General features: G+C 32.0%; 1 protein-coding gene across 8 annotated transcripts in view; it reads right to left on the reverse strand.

Annotated features, from left to right (window-relative positions):
• Window positions 1-5,830: 5,830 nt before the first annotated feature.
• Window positions 5,831-16,621, reverse strand: part of LOC143232334 (uncharacterized) — a 77,731-nt gene continuing 66,940 nt past the window's right edge. For 3 of the 8 annotated variants that reach the window (XM_076467618.1, XM_076467621.1, XM_076467620.1), the window contains 2 exons: window positions 13,997-14,621; window positions 5,831-6,061 (listed from right to left, as the gene is read on the reverse strand). In XM_076467618.1, coding sequence (XP_076323733.1) covers window positions 6,049-6,061; window positions 13,997-14,621 — 638 coding nt within the window. In that variant the 3' untranslated portion in view covers window positions 5,831-6,048. Of the gene's footprint in view, window positions 6,062-7,786; window positions 14,622-16,621 lie in introns of those variants that run through there. The other 5 variants (XM_076467619.1, XM_076467626.1, XM_076467624.1 and 2 more) reach the window with 3 other exon arrangements.

The raw sequence follows: 16,621 nt of genomic DNA on the forward strand, positions 1-16,621 counted from the left end.
ACATGTCTACATTAAATTAAAACAAAAAATTATTCGTGTGAAAAGATAAATAAATATAAAGAAGAAACTTTTGAATTAAATAAGCACAGTTATGTTTTCTGAAGTAATAGGTCTTGTTTGATTTATCTTTATAACAATGAATTCAGCTCTCCACCAAAGGCGTCGCTAGGTACAAGAGCATGAGGCCCGTGCCTTGATTCTATTTGACAGCGCCTCAAGTACTTACTTGATGTCTTGAAAAATCGAATTGAAAAACCACAATCGAAACTATACCGAATGCCGAAAAATCCCTCCGCCTATAGACCCGAGTGCCATCGCTTTTAAGCTACGTCTATGCTCTCCAGCTCTCCAGTTTTCACTTCAAACGTCCCTTGTGGTACAGCGGTGTGTCTGCGGACTTATAAGGCTAGAAACGAGGTTTCGATGCTCGTGATGGCCAGAGCACTGATAGCCCGTTGTGTAGCTTTTATTTAACTTCAAAGAACAATGCACTCTATACATTAAACTCTCATAAAAATACATTTTTAGCTTGATATTAAGACAAGTATTTTCGCCACTTGACAGGCAAATCCAATTAACTTTATTTTAGAGCTGGTACAATTGGTTGTTATCTTGCTGTAGATAGTGCAAAGAGTAACTAAAACTTTAAAGTTTTGCAATTGTGTTTTAGTTTTATCGTATACGTAAAATATAAGAATTTATCAAAATAATGTTTAATAAATTCAAGGCTTCTTTGAAAACTATTTATTTTTAATTTGATCATTTCATTATTACACCAACAAATTTTAAAATATAAAATAAAACTCAATCAGAACAGAAGATTAAAGTAAGCACTCTGTTATATAAAACTTGTTTATTGTCGATTATACAGTGTATAATATATATATATATATATGTACAACGCTTCACCAGATTATCCTGGCATCACCAAGTACAAAACCTCAAGAAGTGAATTCTTGATCTATATAATACGAAAAACTAACAGATTGATACATTTGTATTTAACTGATTGAACTTAACGAAAACGAATGGGATAAAAAACTGTTGCAAATGTTTACCAAAAATAAAAATGACTAAAACACACCAAAAACAATTCTAAGTAAACCTGACATTTTGAAATAATGGTTACCCCGATAACTACAGTTTTTCAATTTGTAAAAGCTTTTTGGGTAGATAGCTATACAAAAGCAATTTAAAAAAACCTTCATATACTGAAAATGTCATCTAGATGTTAATGAGTGTTGTTGTTTGTTATTAAGCACAAAGCTATTCAATGGGCTGTATATGCTCTGCGTACAAAATGTGTATCAAAACATGGTTTCTAGCAGTATAAGTTCGCAGATATTTCACTGTGGGGCAGTTGTAAATAAATCCCTCACTGAACTTTTATGCAAAAGTCAGAAAACCATAAAAAGTCAGTTTAGTATTAATATTTTAATACTATAATAAACTATATTATAACATCAGATTTTTGTCAAAGTGAAAAACCCCGGTAATGTGATATCTTCACAATTGTAATAAATTGTTGACCATCTAACAACTCCTTTAGGAATCCCATTTTATAAACTTTCGCAGTCATATGGTAGAACAACACTCACGAGACAGTTTGAATAAAACTTTAATAAAATTAAAGTTTTGGCCCTTTAACCACAGACACTTACTGGAAACAGGACTATTCCAGGTTGACTGGTCAATCCCATTCAACATAAGAGAAGTTGTAACCTGGAGATATCACTTTATCTACAATTTGAGGGCACCGGTATCAAAACCTTTGCACAACAAGTAGCATTACAATCATATCACCTATAGGTATGCCAGATGTTTTTTGTAGAGAGTGAAAGAAAAACAAATGAAGCTAGAAGGAAAGCAACTTGACATCTTTCTTAATTGTTTGAATGTAAAACTTCACATACTTTGTGGTGAATTTACTATTGTATGTTTATTTTAATACCTACGTTTGTTTCAGTATAATTCGTTTTTTATGCGTGATAAGGAATGTTGCCGGATGTGCATTGCGCAAGTCCCGTTTATTCTCTAAATTAATAGAAGATACTCGAGAGTAGGAATCAACAATATGTGATTCACGCGCTTTCGAACATAAGAGAATCTCGCGTGATTAATGCTTAATTAAAGCAGCTAACCGAAAGACAGTTATTATTGTTAGTTAGTTACAATCAGCATACTATAAGCCTAGGAAGCTACAATTGTGATTAACACTTATTAATCAGAAAACTACAGAATTTGTCTACTTATTTTTTGAATTTTGCGCAAAGCTGCACGAGGGCAGCTAGTCATCACCACCTACAGCCAACTCTTGGGCTACTCATTTAACAACTAATAGTGGGATTGATCGTCACATTATAACGCCACCACGACTGAAATGGTGAGCATGTTTGGTGTGATAGGAATTCGAACCTGCGACGCTCTTAATAATCGGAAAGCTACAGAATTTGACCAGGAATCTTTATAGATTTCGAATATCACAAACCGTTTAACAGTTATTTGTATAAACCTTGTTGTCAAATATTATAAAATTTTAATACATATCAACTTTAAATTAACTTTTAAATTTAAATAAAAATTTCTGGCTATTTAAAATCGTAATTCGTAACGAATGTAATATAATAAATCGGAAATTCGTCCGAGATAAATTATAATACGTAACAATTTACCAAACTGATAAATTGTGAAAGAACATGTTAAAATTAAAAGAAACAATGCACACGATATCTTCATATATTATGTTTTTCCCTTCTTATTTTACTTCATTTTAACATTTAAACCAAATATAATCCATACATGCACATCAGTCAAATGAGTACTGTAACATCCCATAAACACTTAAAGTAAACAGAGAACACAGCCCTTTATGCAGAAATAGACAGTGATCTTTTACAGTATTGGGTGAAGAGATACCTTGAGAATACAACTTCTTTTACATTTCAATGGGAATGGCAAACATAGACCCCAGTTCATTTACCCTGAAAACAAAAAACGAGAAAAAAAGAACATTTCTGTTTCATGCACATAGTGCTATGATTTAACCCATCTTCCAGCAGATATTTCTGACAACTCTCAAATCTTCAGTGAAGATGCCATCCTAAATTAATACACACCATGTGTATGTGTGTGTATCATATAAAGGTTATTTCATACTGTCTCTATACGTATTTTGCCAAACTTCTTGTTATTTCATGAAACGCAGCAAAGTACTTTCAGGGAAGTCAATACACTTGAGAATAACACGTTTGCCAGTACGTGGCAATGCTACTGATAAAGATTGATTAAAAATTATTCCATTTTAACTATGTTAACAGTGTTTCCACGGGCTAGGCACCCAAGAATTTCCCGAACTTGATTTTTCAAGTCATTCCTGATCGTTTGTTTACTGGTTGGTACTTTAACCAAAATTCGATTGAACAAAAAGCAGGCGACTTTGTAAAAACCGAATCCACGACTGGCCACAAAACAGATATCGACATTCAGTGATTAAATGTACTGATCTTGTAATTATAAAACGACGTTAATAAAGAAAAAGAACAAACTGGCTTATAAGTGCAAAGAGCGCATGTGCGGTTCTTGTGAGAAATGCCCTCGATGTTAGTGTGGATGCAACGGTTTTGGTTTGTTTTGAATTTCGCGCAAAGCGACACGTCCCTAATTAAGCAGTGTAAGACTAGAGGGAAGACAACTAGTCACCACCACCCACCGCCAATTCTTGGGTTACTCTTTTACCAACGAATAGTGGGATTGACCGTTTGTTTACTGGTTGGCACTTTAACCAAAATTCGATTGAACAAAAAGCAGGCGACTTTGTAAAAACTGAATCCATGACTGGCCACAAAACAGATATCGACATTCAGTGAGTAAATGTACTGATCTTGTAATTATAAAACGACGTTAATAAAGAAAAAGAACAAAATGGCTTATAAGTGCAAAGAGCGCATGTGCGGTTCTTGTGAGAAATGCCCTCGGTGTTAGTGTGGATGCAACGGTTTTGGTTTGTTTTAAATTTCGCGCAAAGTGACACGTCCCTAATTAAGCATTGTAAGACTAGAGGGAAGAGAGCTAGTCACCACCACCCACCGCCAACTCTTGGGTTACTCTTTTACCAACGAATAGTGGGATTGACCGTTACATTATAACACCCCCACGGCTGAAAGGACGAGAATGTTTGGTGTGATCGGGATTAAAAACCGTGACCCTCAGATTACAAGTCGAGTGCTTTCACCACCTGGCCATGCAACGGTTTAGATCCAAACGTCAAAATTGCACGAAAAGCCAGTGGGAATAGCGGCGGAGAAAATTAAAGACACAAATAAAGAAATAAGGGAGGATTGATTACGCTGTTCGTTGAAGAGTGATTAATATGAAATGTCTAGCAATACTTCTGAGGATCGTTTGGATTCGTAACACCAACAAAAGACGTAGATAATCCAAGAATTCGAGTGTGAAAGTGAGGCGTTGCTGTAATACTCCAACAAGTCACGATGTCTATTAAATTCGACAGTTCTTTGGTATCGAATCCAAATCAAGAAGCTTGAAGGAAGGCATCAGATTTCAGTGCTCTTCACAAGAACAATTAGTTAATTGCGTTTTCCTTGATTGTATTAAAAAATTCTTAGGAGATCTAGATAGTCTATTAAACGTGACTGAAAATGACATTTGTAAGAAATCTGATGATACAAAACTATTCTTATCTGCCAACGATGCACAACAAGTTCTGCCAGAGAAGTGTATTCAGAGAAAACTATATGCATTGCTATGTTAGTCTATAATATTCAAATATATGACAGAGAGATTGAAGATTGGAGAACAAACTTTTGAGAGAGCTAGATGGTACTTTCGTCGACTGAAGTCCGGGTTTCAGATAGAATCTACAGCACGATCTGTCCAGTTCTTCTGTTAGCGAGTTGCACTAAAAGCAGTAAATTATCATTGATCAAGGTGATAAGAATTATCCTACTAGCGCCAAGGTCAAGACTTTTGTACATACTCTGAAAATAAAGAAAAAGAACCAGAATAAATAGGAAACAACACAACAAACTATGTCTAATCTTAGTCAAGAGCGAGAACGGGTAAGTCATCAACGCAACATCACACATTCGTCTTCTAAATTTACTATGTTATATGGATTTGTTTGTGTTTGCATTTCGTGCAGAGCTACACGAGCGCTAGCCGTCCCTAATTTAACAGTGTAAGATTAGAGGGAAGGCAGCTAGTCATCACCACCCACCGCCAACTCTTTTACCAACGAATAGTGGGAGTGACCGTCACTTATAACACCTCCACGGCCGAAAGGGCGAGCATGTTTGATGTGACGGGGATTCGAAGTCGCAACCCTCAGATTACAAATCGAGCGTCTCAACCACCTGGCCGTTAAAGTATGAACTGATAAATATATTTTTATAATATTGTTCTGTATTAATGTTTGTAAAACCAATTTTATGTTCTGTTGTAAATTCTATACTATTTTTGTAACTATTAAAATACTTCAAAACTGGTTAGTATATTCAGGATCAACGAAGATTCCAAGTCTATTAACGGATATATAATTCCAAAAGATTCTTTTGGCCAATTTTTCACGACATTTTATGCAACAATGAATATATTTTGATGTTTTCAGTCATAATTAATCTCAGGCTTAAAGAGATCAAGATTTAATCCGTGATGACGAGAAACCCACTTGAAGTAAAATGTATTCTTAAGACAGCTGGTATGGGTATCAAATCTTTGATTAAAATAAATTACATAACAATGTTTTGATCTTAGGGCATATTCAAGATTAATGATGAAGTAATTTCAGTTTATTATAGTTTTTCTTTTGTTTGTCTTTCTTTACAGAAACGCTCTCTTCAAATTACCTGTAGTTAACTGCGATTTATTACATTTTAAATTAATATATAATACAAAGTGGTTGTCTGCCACATTTATTATTAGACTTTTTTAATTTAATAACATTTGTTTGATTTTGCTCAACTTCCCGCCAAGTGTTCTTTTTCTGAATCTACCAGCTACAAGTCACTTCATGTTTGTCCTTCCACATACTTAGTCATTGAATCTGCAGAAATAAGGTAATTGTGAGCCTGGTTTATCCTTCAGTTACCACAAGAGCAAAGACATAAGTTAGCAACTGATAATAACTGAACTCGTTACAAAAGCATTTAGCTATACACATTTGTTATTTAAGAAATGAGATACTTTCATATCAAATTTTAACAGCTTTCAAAAAATGAAATTATGAAACTTTAGTATGAACATACTAATAAAACCCAAATATTCTTTGGTAGAATACTGCAACTAGAAAAGTGTAAATATCCAAGACACAAATAAATACTTATATATCGGATCAACCACTAGATGGCTCAAAACGTATATAAAAAAGCATGAAATATTTCATCAAATTTTCATAGTCACATTCTTGATAAATATGATGTAATCAGCACATCACAGGTCATTTGAGATTAAGTTAATGTTATGGTAATTAATATTAATTTCTGATGACAGAAAGCTACTTCATTAAATTAAAGTTAAAAATCAACACAGTAATTAACTATACTTTTGTTACATTCTAACTTATAAAATGTAAAATACATTTTTCATAAGTTGGGTACACTCATTATTAATGGTAAACCTGGTGACATCACACTACATTTTATCAGCTCAGATTTTTGTTGGTTCTAGTTCCACGTCACACTCTTCCTTTGAGGAACTATGTCTCAAGTAGGTTAGGAATTATGCGAAACTGACATGATATAAAAGGGAAGACAAGTCATTTTGAGCTATATACATCAATCCACTGAATATATTAGATATACAACTGCCATTTCCCACACATAATTATGAATGTTTTTGAAACCCTTGACCTACAACGCCCTCATTAACTGAAATGTTTATTATTTTGATAGATATTTCAAGACTAGAAATTTATATGATGGTTGTCTGTTCTAAGCAAGTATTAAGGAAAAATGGAAAAAGGTATTTCAAATGTGTTTAATTATACAATGTCTTTGAATAAGCAAAAAACATGATCTGACAGTCTAATAGTACAGATCTGCAATGATTTTACTGTCTTGAACTTTTGCATGCTTTTCATTCATTCTTGTACACTCAATCCACAAATATCCATTTTTCTCCATCCCATACAGATTTTTCGCAATATGTCATGTATTTTTACACAAGTTAATTATTTCATTGAAATTAGATGACAATATGTTGTGCTTAAAATGTTGACAACCTCGTCTTAACCTTAAGGTGACCTTACTAGGTCAAAACTTTGTTCTCTCCTTATCAATAAAAGTTTTAATACCCATACCAGGCGTTCTGAGATACATTTTTTTTTCAAGTAAATTTCTCATCATCAAGACTTATCAATCTAGAACTCAAAAACATAATAAAAATGTTCATTTTGGTAAATAAAATAATAATTTGATCTAAAGAAGTTTTGTTTTCTTCACAATTTGTAAACAATCCTTACAAGACACACTAAAAAAAAAAGAACGTTATTTTCTAAATCTGAGTAGCTAAATTATGGAAAATTCATTGCTAAAACCAAAACAACTTTTCCAAAGTTTATATTTGCAAGCCTATAATTAAACAAAACAGTATCATGAGTTTCAAAATGATGTATTACAAGTTATGTAATTAAAAATTTTAATTTACTCTATGAACTACAAATTCTTATTTCAAAATCTTTTGAAGCAAAAAATGTGTTAGCTGAATTTTTTATAACTTAGGGTGGTTAATATTTGTGAACATGGTTCTGAGTGGAATAAGAAAATAAGCATTATAAATTCATAAATTGCAACATTTATTAACAGAATGACTAGAAGAGATACAAAATATCACTTTTGTATATATTTCTTACAGCTTTTCCCATGTTTGTACTTTCATTCCTATGTAATATCTTCACAGCTCAAAACCACAAAACCAAAAAATTACAGAATATACTGATGTACAACAAACTTTTTCGTTTAGCTTAATGTGATAAGGAAAGTATTATATAATCTTCACACTTTTCATCAAAATTTACTACTTTCTGTTGCTTTGCACAAGCAAGAAAACCAAACATATCCAGAATATTTTGGAAAAATCATTTTTAACTGAATATTACACACACAAATTTTCTTACAATATAAACAGAAATGAAGAGAAAAAATATGCAATTTCACATAACAAAATTTTATAAGTTTGAAGCAAAACTAATTGCAAAAGTTTTGTAAAAATCCAGACCAGAAATGGACTAAAAGGAAATTAACTGAATGATTTAGGTTTGTGTTTACCAACATTTTTGTATGTAATAACGATTCCTTTGGAAAATATTAATTCTTCCCTCTGTCACCAGACACAAATCTAGATCTACAAAAATTCACATTCAGTAACAAAACGTTCTCATCACAAAATCCACAATTTTCATTCAAATAGACAGTAACTGGATACTTTACTAATAAAAAGTTTAAACACCTATGACTGTGTTTGTAAAATACAATCCCATAAAACACAATGGGTTAGTGTTAGCATTCATTAGAATACACAAGTGAGACTGAACTTCGAAATTATAAGAGTATTATAACAATGATGTCTTGTCAATATTACTAATAGTAAGTATACGTTCTACTTCATCATTATATTGGATATGACTTAAAGCAACATATACAAAACTAACAGTCCAACATATGCAGTTTACTTAAAGAAAACCAACCCCTTGTGCAAGCACACACACAACATGAAATACATCATTTGAAAAGTAAATGCAAGATATATATGCAATTATCAAAATAACTGTTCAGTTTAATGTCCCATGTGTTATTAAACTGTGACAAACATTAAAGACATATCCTAATTTTTGTTAAAAATTGTTCTTGTTAGTGAAAATCTACACAATGTGCAATATGCATTTTATCTACCATATGGAAACAAGCCTGGATTTTAACACTGCTGATTAATTGGGGGGGAGCATCAAAATCTTTAACTCCCATCTTCCATCGTTTCTAAGAGCCATCAGTACTACTAAAAATTATAATAATTAAATTACGTACACATCTGAAAAACTCGAAAGGAACAGAATAATAAAATCAGGAAATAAAATGTCAAACTAAAATAATTACATACAAAACTATTACATGAAGTTATTGATAAGAAAATGAGTCTACAGAAAATCAATTTTAATTTTAAACATTTTACTATAACCAGATAGGTAGTGAGGTAGCAATATATTTTATAATCAAAATCTTAAAGCACCATCATTAATTACTTGAACATTTACAGGTATTATATTTTGTGCTTCAATAATATGACTTATCTGTCTAAGAATTTACTGAACTCTTCTGACAACAATTTTAGTATGGATCATCATTTAATATGAAAAACATACATTTTAATGTAACATAATTTGTGTATGCAAATTCCAACTTTTTTGTTAACAAACACAGTAAAGTGATGTGTGCTGAGATATGCAAGTTCCACTGGGGCCCTGGTATAACATGATTTGCTATTCACAGAACTCAGTATAATGAGTTCCATCTTAGGGCTCCAAAATTTTTATTTAACTTTGTCTTTTCAGTAATGATGTGTCTAACATTACTGAGGTATAAATACTCCACAACTAACAAACCTATGCCAGATAATATTCACCACTGCCCAAAGAGCAATTCAATAAAATGAAACTATTTTTAAATACTTATTTCAGGTCACACCTTGTATGAAAATTGAATTTAAATAATTATGTTTAAAATTAAAAAAAAAAAGTTTTGTTCTCTATTAACTGCTGTATTACTGGTTTTGCTTTCATTGTTATTTTAATAATAAATTTTTGATAATAAAACAAGTAATTAGATTTAGAACCAGCTAATGAGATGGCAGGCTCATGACTAATTGAAGGATTTACCCATTGAAATTGGACTGATGCTTTTGAAAGGACCTCATTATAACAGGGCCCCACTGTATAATGAAAACAGAAATAGTTATATATTCAAACACAGAAGTTCCAAAAATAACTAGATCTTAAAAATGTCTGCAACACTCAAAAAATGAATAAAGTGACCAGAAACAGGTCACAGTTACAAAGCTGAATAATAACACTGACCAGTTTTCAATCAACGTCTATCAGGAATTAAAACTGAAGTACAAATAACAAAATGTTAGGAAAATGACATGAAATGCAGTCACAAATTTGATAAAATCCTAAAAATATGCTAAATTTGCTCATTTATTAAACTTTGTATTATTTACTAACAGATCAAAATGATTGAGTTGGTGGAAAAAAATCTTTTTTATCAAAGCTTCTTACACTAAGATTTATCAAAATCTTACATCAGTATTGAAAACAAGTATTTTGTATAATACTCATACAAGTAGTATCACAATTATTATTCCACGGAAAAAAGGATTCAAAAATGAATATTTTGTCAAGCAAAACCTAAAATAACTTGTGTACAGTTTCTTCTTATCTTTAGTATACCAGTTAATTATTATGAAGTCCTACAAAGAAGTGACAGCAAAAATCTTTACAATTCCTCTTTAAGAAAAAGAAAAAAGTTTAAAAATTCATCACCCATTTCACTTTCAAAATTTAAGCTTTAATAAACATTTTAAAGAAATATCTAATCAATTATTTTTAATGGGGAGAAGACTATGAAAGCAATCGTAAATAATTCCTCTTCAATAATCAATTACCTAAAATTACTTCATTAGCAAAAAAAGAAAAAACTCCAAATGAAATGCCAGAAAGGAAGAATTCTTTTATGGTTTAAGCTAATACAAATCTCTGGTATCTACTACCATGATAGTCCAGATATTATGCATAAATTCATTTTCATTTCATAAAAATATATATAAAACAAATGGAGAAGCAAAACATTTATATTTGGTCAGTGTCTTAGAACTACACCTTTTTTTTGTATATTAAGTCCATAAAATCAATAACATACTACTTAAGAAGGTTAAAAGGAGTAGTGAGGGGAAAAATTCTTCATATTCAGTAGCTTTCAAAATTAGAAAATATACTTACAATAAAGGATATTTCAAAGTACCGTTAAACTTATTCTGGCTGAATTGTAAACCAAGTTATATCCACAATTTCTGTCATAACAGAAGAATAACATTGTTTATGGAATGGATTCAAGGAACAAATTGATGAATCATACCAATTTCTTTACATTTTTCACTACATCACACATAACCTGTAAGTAATGCTCACTATCTTATTTCACATATAATTGAGAACATGTTAAGTGAGGTCAAATGGAATCTTTAGAAATGGGTAAATAACAACAACATAAATATATCTATATTCTATTCCAAAAACTATAAAAATACAAATATTTATACAAATGTCGGGCAGAGGAGGCCTTTTGAAATAATATAGTATTACCACCTTCAAATTAATATATTAGAAAATTATAAAGGAATAAGTCTGTATAGAATATTCATCACAAAAACAGGAAGACAACTAAACATATATAAGAATGGTTAACCACTAACAGGTTTATATTTTTACTCAAATATATGCAAGAGTAATACAGAAAATGGGAGACAATATGAAAATATACAAATGGATAGTGGAAAAACTGCAGAACTATTTACAAACACATTACGATACTGTAAAATCAAGTACCACCTTATAAGACATGTAGTCATTTATGGAAATATACTTGAGGTAATTTCTTTAACAAGATTGATGTAAGTTCACGTAAGATTAGGTAGGAATTTTCATAACACTGGTGGTTTGAAAAAATCTTTGTGAGAATACACAATCTCAAGAGGAAAGAAATTATTCCATATATGTAGGTGAGTATTCATTTCAGAATTTCTTGTACATTATTATACTGCTTGATAAGTTAGACACTAGTTTCTGAACATATGCTTTGGCTGGCATAATTAATAGCTAAGAGTTCACAGCTTACCAAGGAACTTCATACATGGATGTGAAATTATTTTAGCCACACATGAGCTATTTGACTGTGAACTTGGTATTGAGTTAGTTGGACGAGATATATATTGATGAGGTTTGCTATGCTATTACATAGTTTCCAATTAGAAACTGAATCATCACTGTCCTGGTTAATAAACTACACAATCACCTAAAACTATATATTAACTAAACCATAGGTTAACATTAATTCATAAACATGTAGCAAATAAGCAGTGATCCACACAGGAAGACAGATAAAAATTGTTTCTGATACAAACAGAAATGGTTAATGTTAACCAAAATTCTTTATTTAACAACTTAAGAGTTCATCAAGATACCAGTCGCTAACTAATACTTTTGCAAAGTGTGTTTTAATTTTCTAGAATTTTTAAAATTCTAGAAAAAAATCATTCTATGGTGGATGTTTAAGTGAATATTTCTGATGTTGTTTTTAATAGCATCAATATTGAAAAACAAGGTGCATACAACCTTGGTATATGAAAAAATAGTTTCTCCTTCAAAAGTTTATTAAGTGAAGAAAAGTAGTTCCTTTTTCAGTGTCTGATAGTAGAATTGTGAAAAGTAGTCCATCTTTAAATGTATAATTAGTATAGTATTGGCTGTGCAATCTTGCATACACAAAGAAAATACTTTTAACACTACAGCTACAATGAGAACAATGCAGGGTGCTTAGTCTTACCAGCAATCTCTTGAATGTTTTCACACCTTTAGTATCTTTCAACAGACTGAAATTTGCTATATACAATGAACTGCTGAAGAATAATTTAAATTTGACAAAAATATGTTATAAACATTTACAAAATCTGTGTAAATTATCCTTCAGAATTGAACATTGTTCATCACCTAGTAATAATGAAAATACATAAAGGGTTATCAATACTGAGTTTTCATTTGTATTCTTTCCTTATACAAGATAAATTCAACTAGACAACAGTGGTTCTTCTAACAGTTCTAGTCAATGGATACAAAATTATGGCTCATCTTGTTGAACCACTGCATACTACCTAACTGAAATGCATATTGTTTTATGAACCTACTTAACTGGGATAAATACTGGTGAAGTACAAAGTTCAAATCCTCCTTTAAATAATTCTTTCTTAAAGTTTTACCTAGATAGTATTTAATTGTGCTAGTAACAACTAATCATAAGTCTCACACTACAGAAATGTTTGGGATGTTAGGAAACACACAGGTTCAAAAAATTAATCTAAAAGAAAAATACACAACCCAATAACATTGGCAAATTTAAAAGGCATTTCTTCATCAGGGGCAAAGATATTTGTATGAAGTCATAACACTAACTCACACTACTTATACCAATCCAAAGCAGTTTTGAGATCCAACACATCCAGTTTTTCTCAAATTCTTTAACAGGACACGCAAATAAAAATTTATTTTTTACCAACAAAGTGGCAAATCAAAGCGGACGGACATACTATGATTCACATGTGCTCCCAGCCCTCCAAAAAACTACTGCTGTCATGCAAAATACTATTTTTACTGATTTGATTTGCACCATGAAAACAGAAGTAAAGATATTTATAATAATTCAAATGAGAAATTTGATCAAAACAATGCTTACTATCTAATTTTAACATTTAATACTTTTCTGTTTTAAAAAAAACTGACAAAGGTTAAATAAAAGTTGTTTAAAAAAAACAATTTAGAGCTGCAGTATTAAACTAGTATACATGCTTACAAAATGTATCTGATTAAATTTAGAATGACACTGATTGCTAAGCAGAGAGATGCTTACAATCCCATGTTTTAGTTTTAGTAATTAATATACTACCATAAATAAACAGAAGTCACAGTATAGTTACTTATGTAAAGTATATGCTGAAGCAGTGAGGATATTCATAAACTTGTCAATGAACATCTAAATGATCCACTTCAAATGAGCTATAGATTTACCTTCAAACAATTTAACCCTGCAAGACTTATAACTGGCTTTAAAACAGTCCAAAGTTTTGAACATCAGTTTAACAGTATGAATAACAAATGTTCTCAAACATTACTCTTTGATACTTTTACATACTATAGTGTACTTAGTTTTATTATCACCTATATGACTGGTTTGCATTGTTTACATCAGCTGTTGAGCTTGATGCTTCCATGTCATCCATTACATCTTCTAAGAGGAGATATCGTTTTATGCGTTCAGGAAGAAGTAAGCGGTTAATTTTGTACACCAAGTTCTCTCCAAGTCTACGCCTAACTACAATTCGACTAAGGTCTGAAAGATTCATGGGGTTACTTTTCATGTAAATAAGCCATTTTTTTATAGTATTTAATGGAAAGCTATGTGGCATGGTGGGAGGAAGTATTTCTAGCCATGGAGTCTGCCAGAGATGGAAGCCCGCAAACACAAGAAGCCTAACGGTATGAAAGTGGTTCTTGCGTCGAGCAAGACAAAGATTATCAATATTACATGAATATACACATCCCATGTTAACATCACTTCCACACCTAATAAGCTCCTTTGCAAAACAAAATTTGTCTAATAATATGGCACGATAAAGAGGGGTATCTCCTGGTGTAAAACTTTCAACATTTAACTTAGAGCCACGTCGCATCAACAAATGAAGAATAATGCAAAAAGTATCAAATTCCTGAAGTCTTATACCATCCACAGCTTCATGGATTAATGTTTGTCCTGAAAGCCCACTTGTGAGGTTAACATCTCCACCTATTTAAAAAAAATCAAAAAAATCAGTGAATATATATACACACTGTTGGCCAAAATCATAAGGCCAAGGAGCATAAAGAAAAAATATGCATTTTGCATTGTTAGACTCAACCACTTATTTGAGTAGAGCTTTGAAAGACGAAAATAAGAAAATGGAAAATAAAAATAAAAAAACGTTTTTAGCATTAGGGAAAATGTGAACATTATGAAATGAACCTAAATAATAGCTGGTCAAAAGTTTTAGACCACACCAAAAAGAAGTTCTAAGCAGGATAGAAAATGCCCAACAAGAGGCCTCAGTAGTGAGTTGCACGGTTGTCATTGCAAATAACTGCAAACATTTGCTTTGGCATGGTCAATATAAGCATTTGCAGAAGGCTGGCTGGAATGTTATTCCAAGTGGTGAAGATGGCTTCACGAAGATCATGTACTGTTTGGAATTGACGTCCATTTCTACAGACTTCCCTTGCCATCCACTCTCAAAATTTTCAATGGGGTTCAGTTCGTGCGAATACGCTGGACGGTCCAAAAAGAATCATGCTATTTGCCATGAAAAAGTCCTTTGTCCTGCAGGCATTGTGGATTGCAGTGTTGTCCTGTTAAAAAACCCAGTCATTTCCACACAAGCGAGGGCCTTCAGTCAATAAGAATGCTCTCTCCAACATGCCAATGTAGCCAGCTGCTGTTTGACGCCTCTGTACAATCTGAACCTCCATTGTTCCATGGAAGGAGAAAGCACCCCAGATCATGATGGAACCTCCACCATTGTGTCGTGTAGAAAATGTCTCTGTTGGGATATCCTTATCATACCAGTAACATTGGAAGCCATGTGGACCATCCAGGTTAAATTATTTCTCATCAGAGAACAAAACCTTCTTCCACTTTTCTGCAACTCATGTTTGGTGCTTTTCAGCAAAGTTTAACTGAGCTGTTTCATGGTGTTGAAGGAGATGTGACCTTTGAAGACGTTTACAGTTTTTAAAGCTTTTCTCTCGTAGCTGTCATCTTAGTGTTCTTGAGCAGCATTCTGAATCCGTAAGGGCCTTAATCTGGTTTGACGATCGGGTGGTGCCTTACCAATTGAATCCTCCTGCTCAATGCTGGCGAAATTTTCTTGGGCCGACCACTTGAAATTCTCATTCCGTATCCTTCAGGATCTTTTAAGAAATTTGCAACAGCAGTTTTACTTTGCCCAATCTCACCAGTGATGGCATGTTGAGAGAGATCTTGCTTTTGCAGCTCGACAATTCTGCCACGTTCAAACTCTGTCAACGTTTTAGCCTTTGCCATGTTTTTACCCAATGTAACACAGGAGATGTTGGTGGGTGATGCTGACAATGCTAATGCTTGAACACAAGTGACCAAATTTCGTTATGTATTTACTGATTAATGTTTCGTTTCAGTATGGTCTTAAACTTTTGACCAGCTAGTATTTAGGCTAATTTCATAGTGTTAACATTTTCCCTATTAAATGCTAAAAAAGAAGTTTTTTTATTTCTTATTTTCCCTTTTCTTATTTTCATTTTTTGAAGATCTACTTAAATAAGTGGTTGAGGTTAACAATGCAAAATACATATTTGTTCTTTATATTCATTGGCCTTAAGATTTTGGCCAGCATTGTATATTGTTGAAAGTGGAAAGATATTAATAAAGAAAAACTGATTAAAAAATACACTTCCATCAACCTAACTGCTAGGTTTGGATTTAGAGAACCAATTTCTCTGTCAATATATAAAGTTTTCATTTAAATATATAACATAACCACCATCTGATTTTTCTTGTAAGATACATTTCAATATGTAAAATCAGCAGTTAGAAATAATTTTATTCAAATATAAAATTACCTAAATCACTTAAGCACATTATATATAAAATATATTGTTATGCTCTGAATTGCAATTTGATAGTAAGATTATATCAAGTAGACAAATATAGAAGTGTTTCTTGCTCTAAGAAGTCAGTTTATTTTAATTACGTATATGTGAGGGGCATAGTGATTA

The sequence above is a fragment of the Tachypleus tridentatus genome, chromosome 11 (assembly GCF_004210375.1).
Source record: "Tachypleus tridentatus isolate NWPU-2018 chromosome 11, ASM421037v1, whole genome shotgun sequence".
NCBI classification, from domain to species: Eukaryota; Metazoa; Arthropoda; class Merostomata; order Xiphosura; family Limulidae; genus Tachypleus; species Tachypleus tridentatus.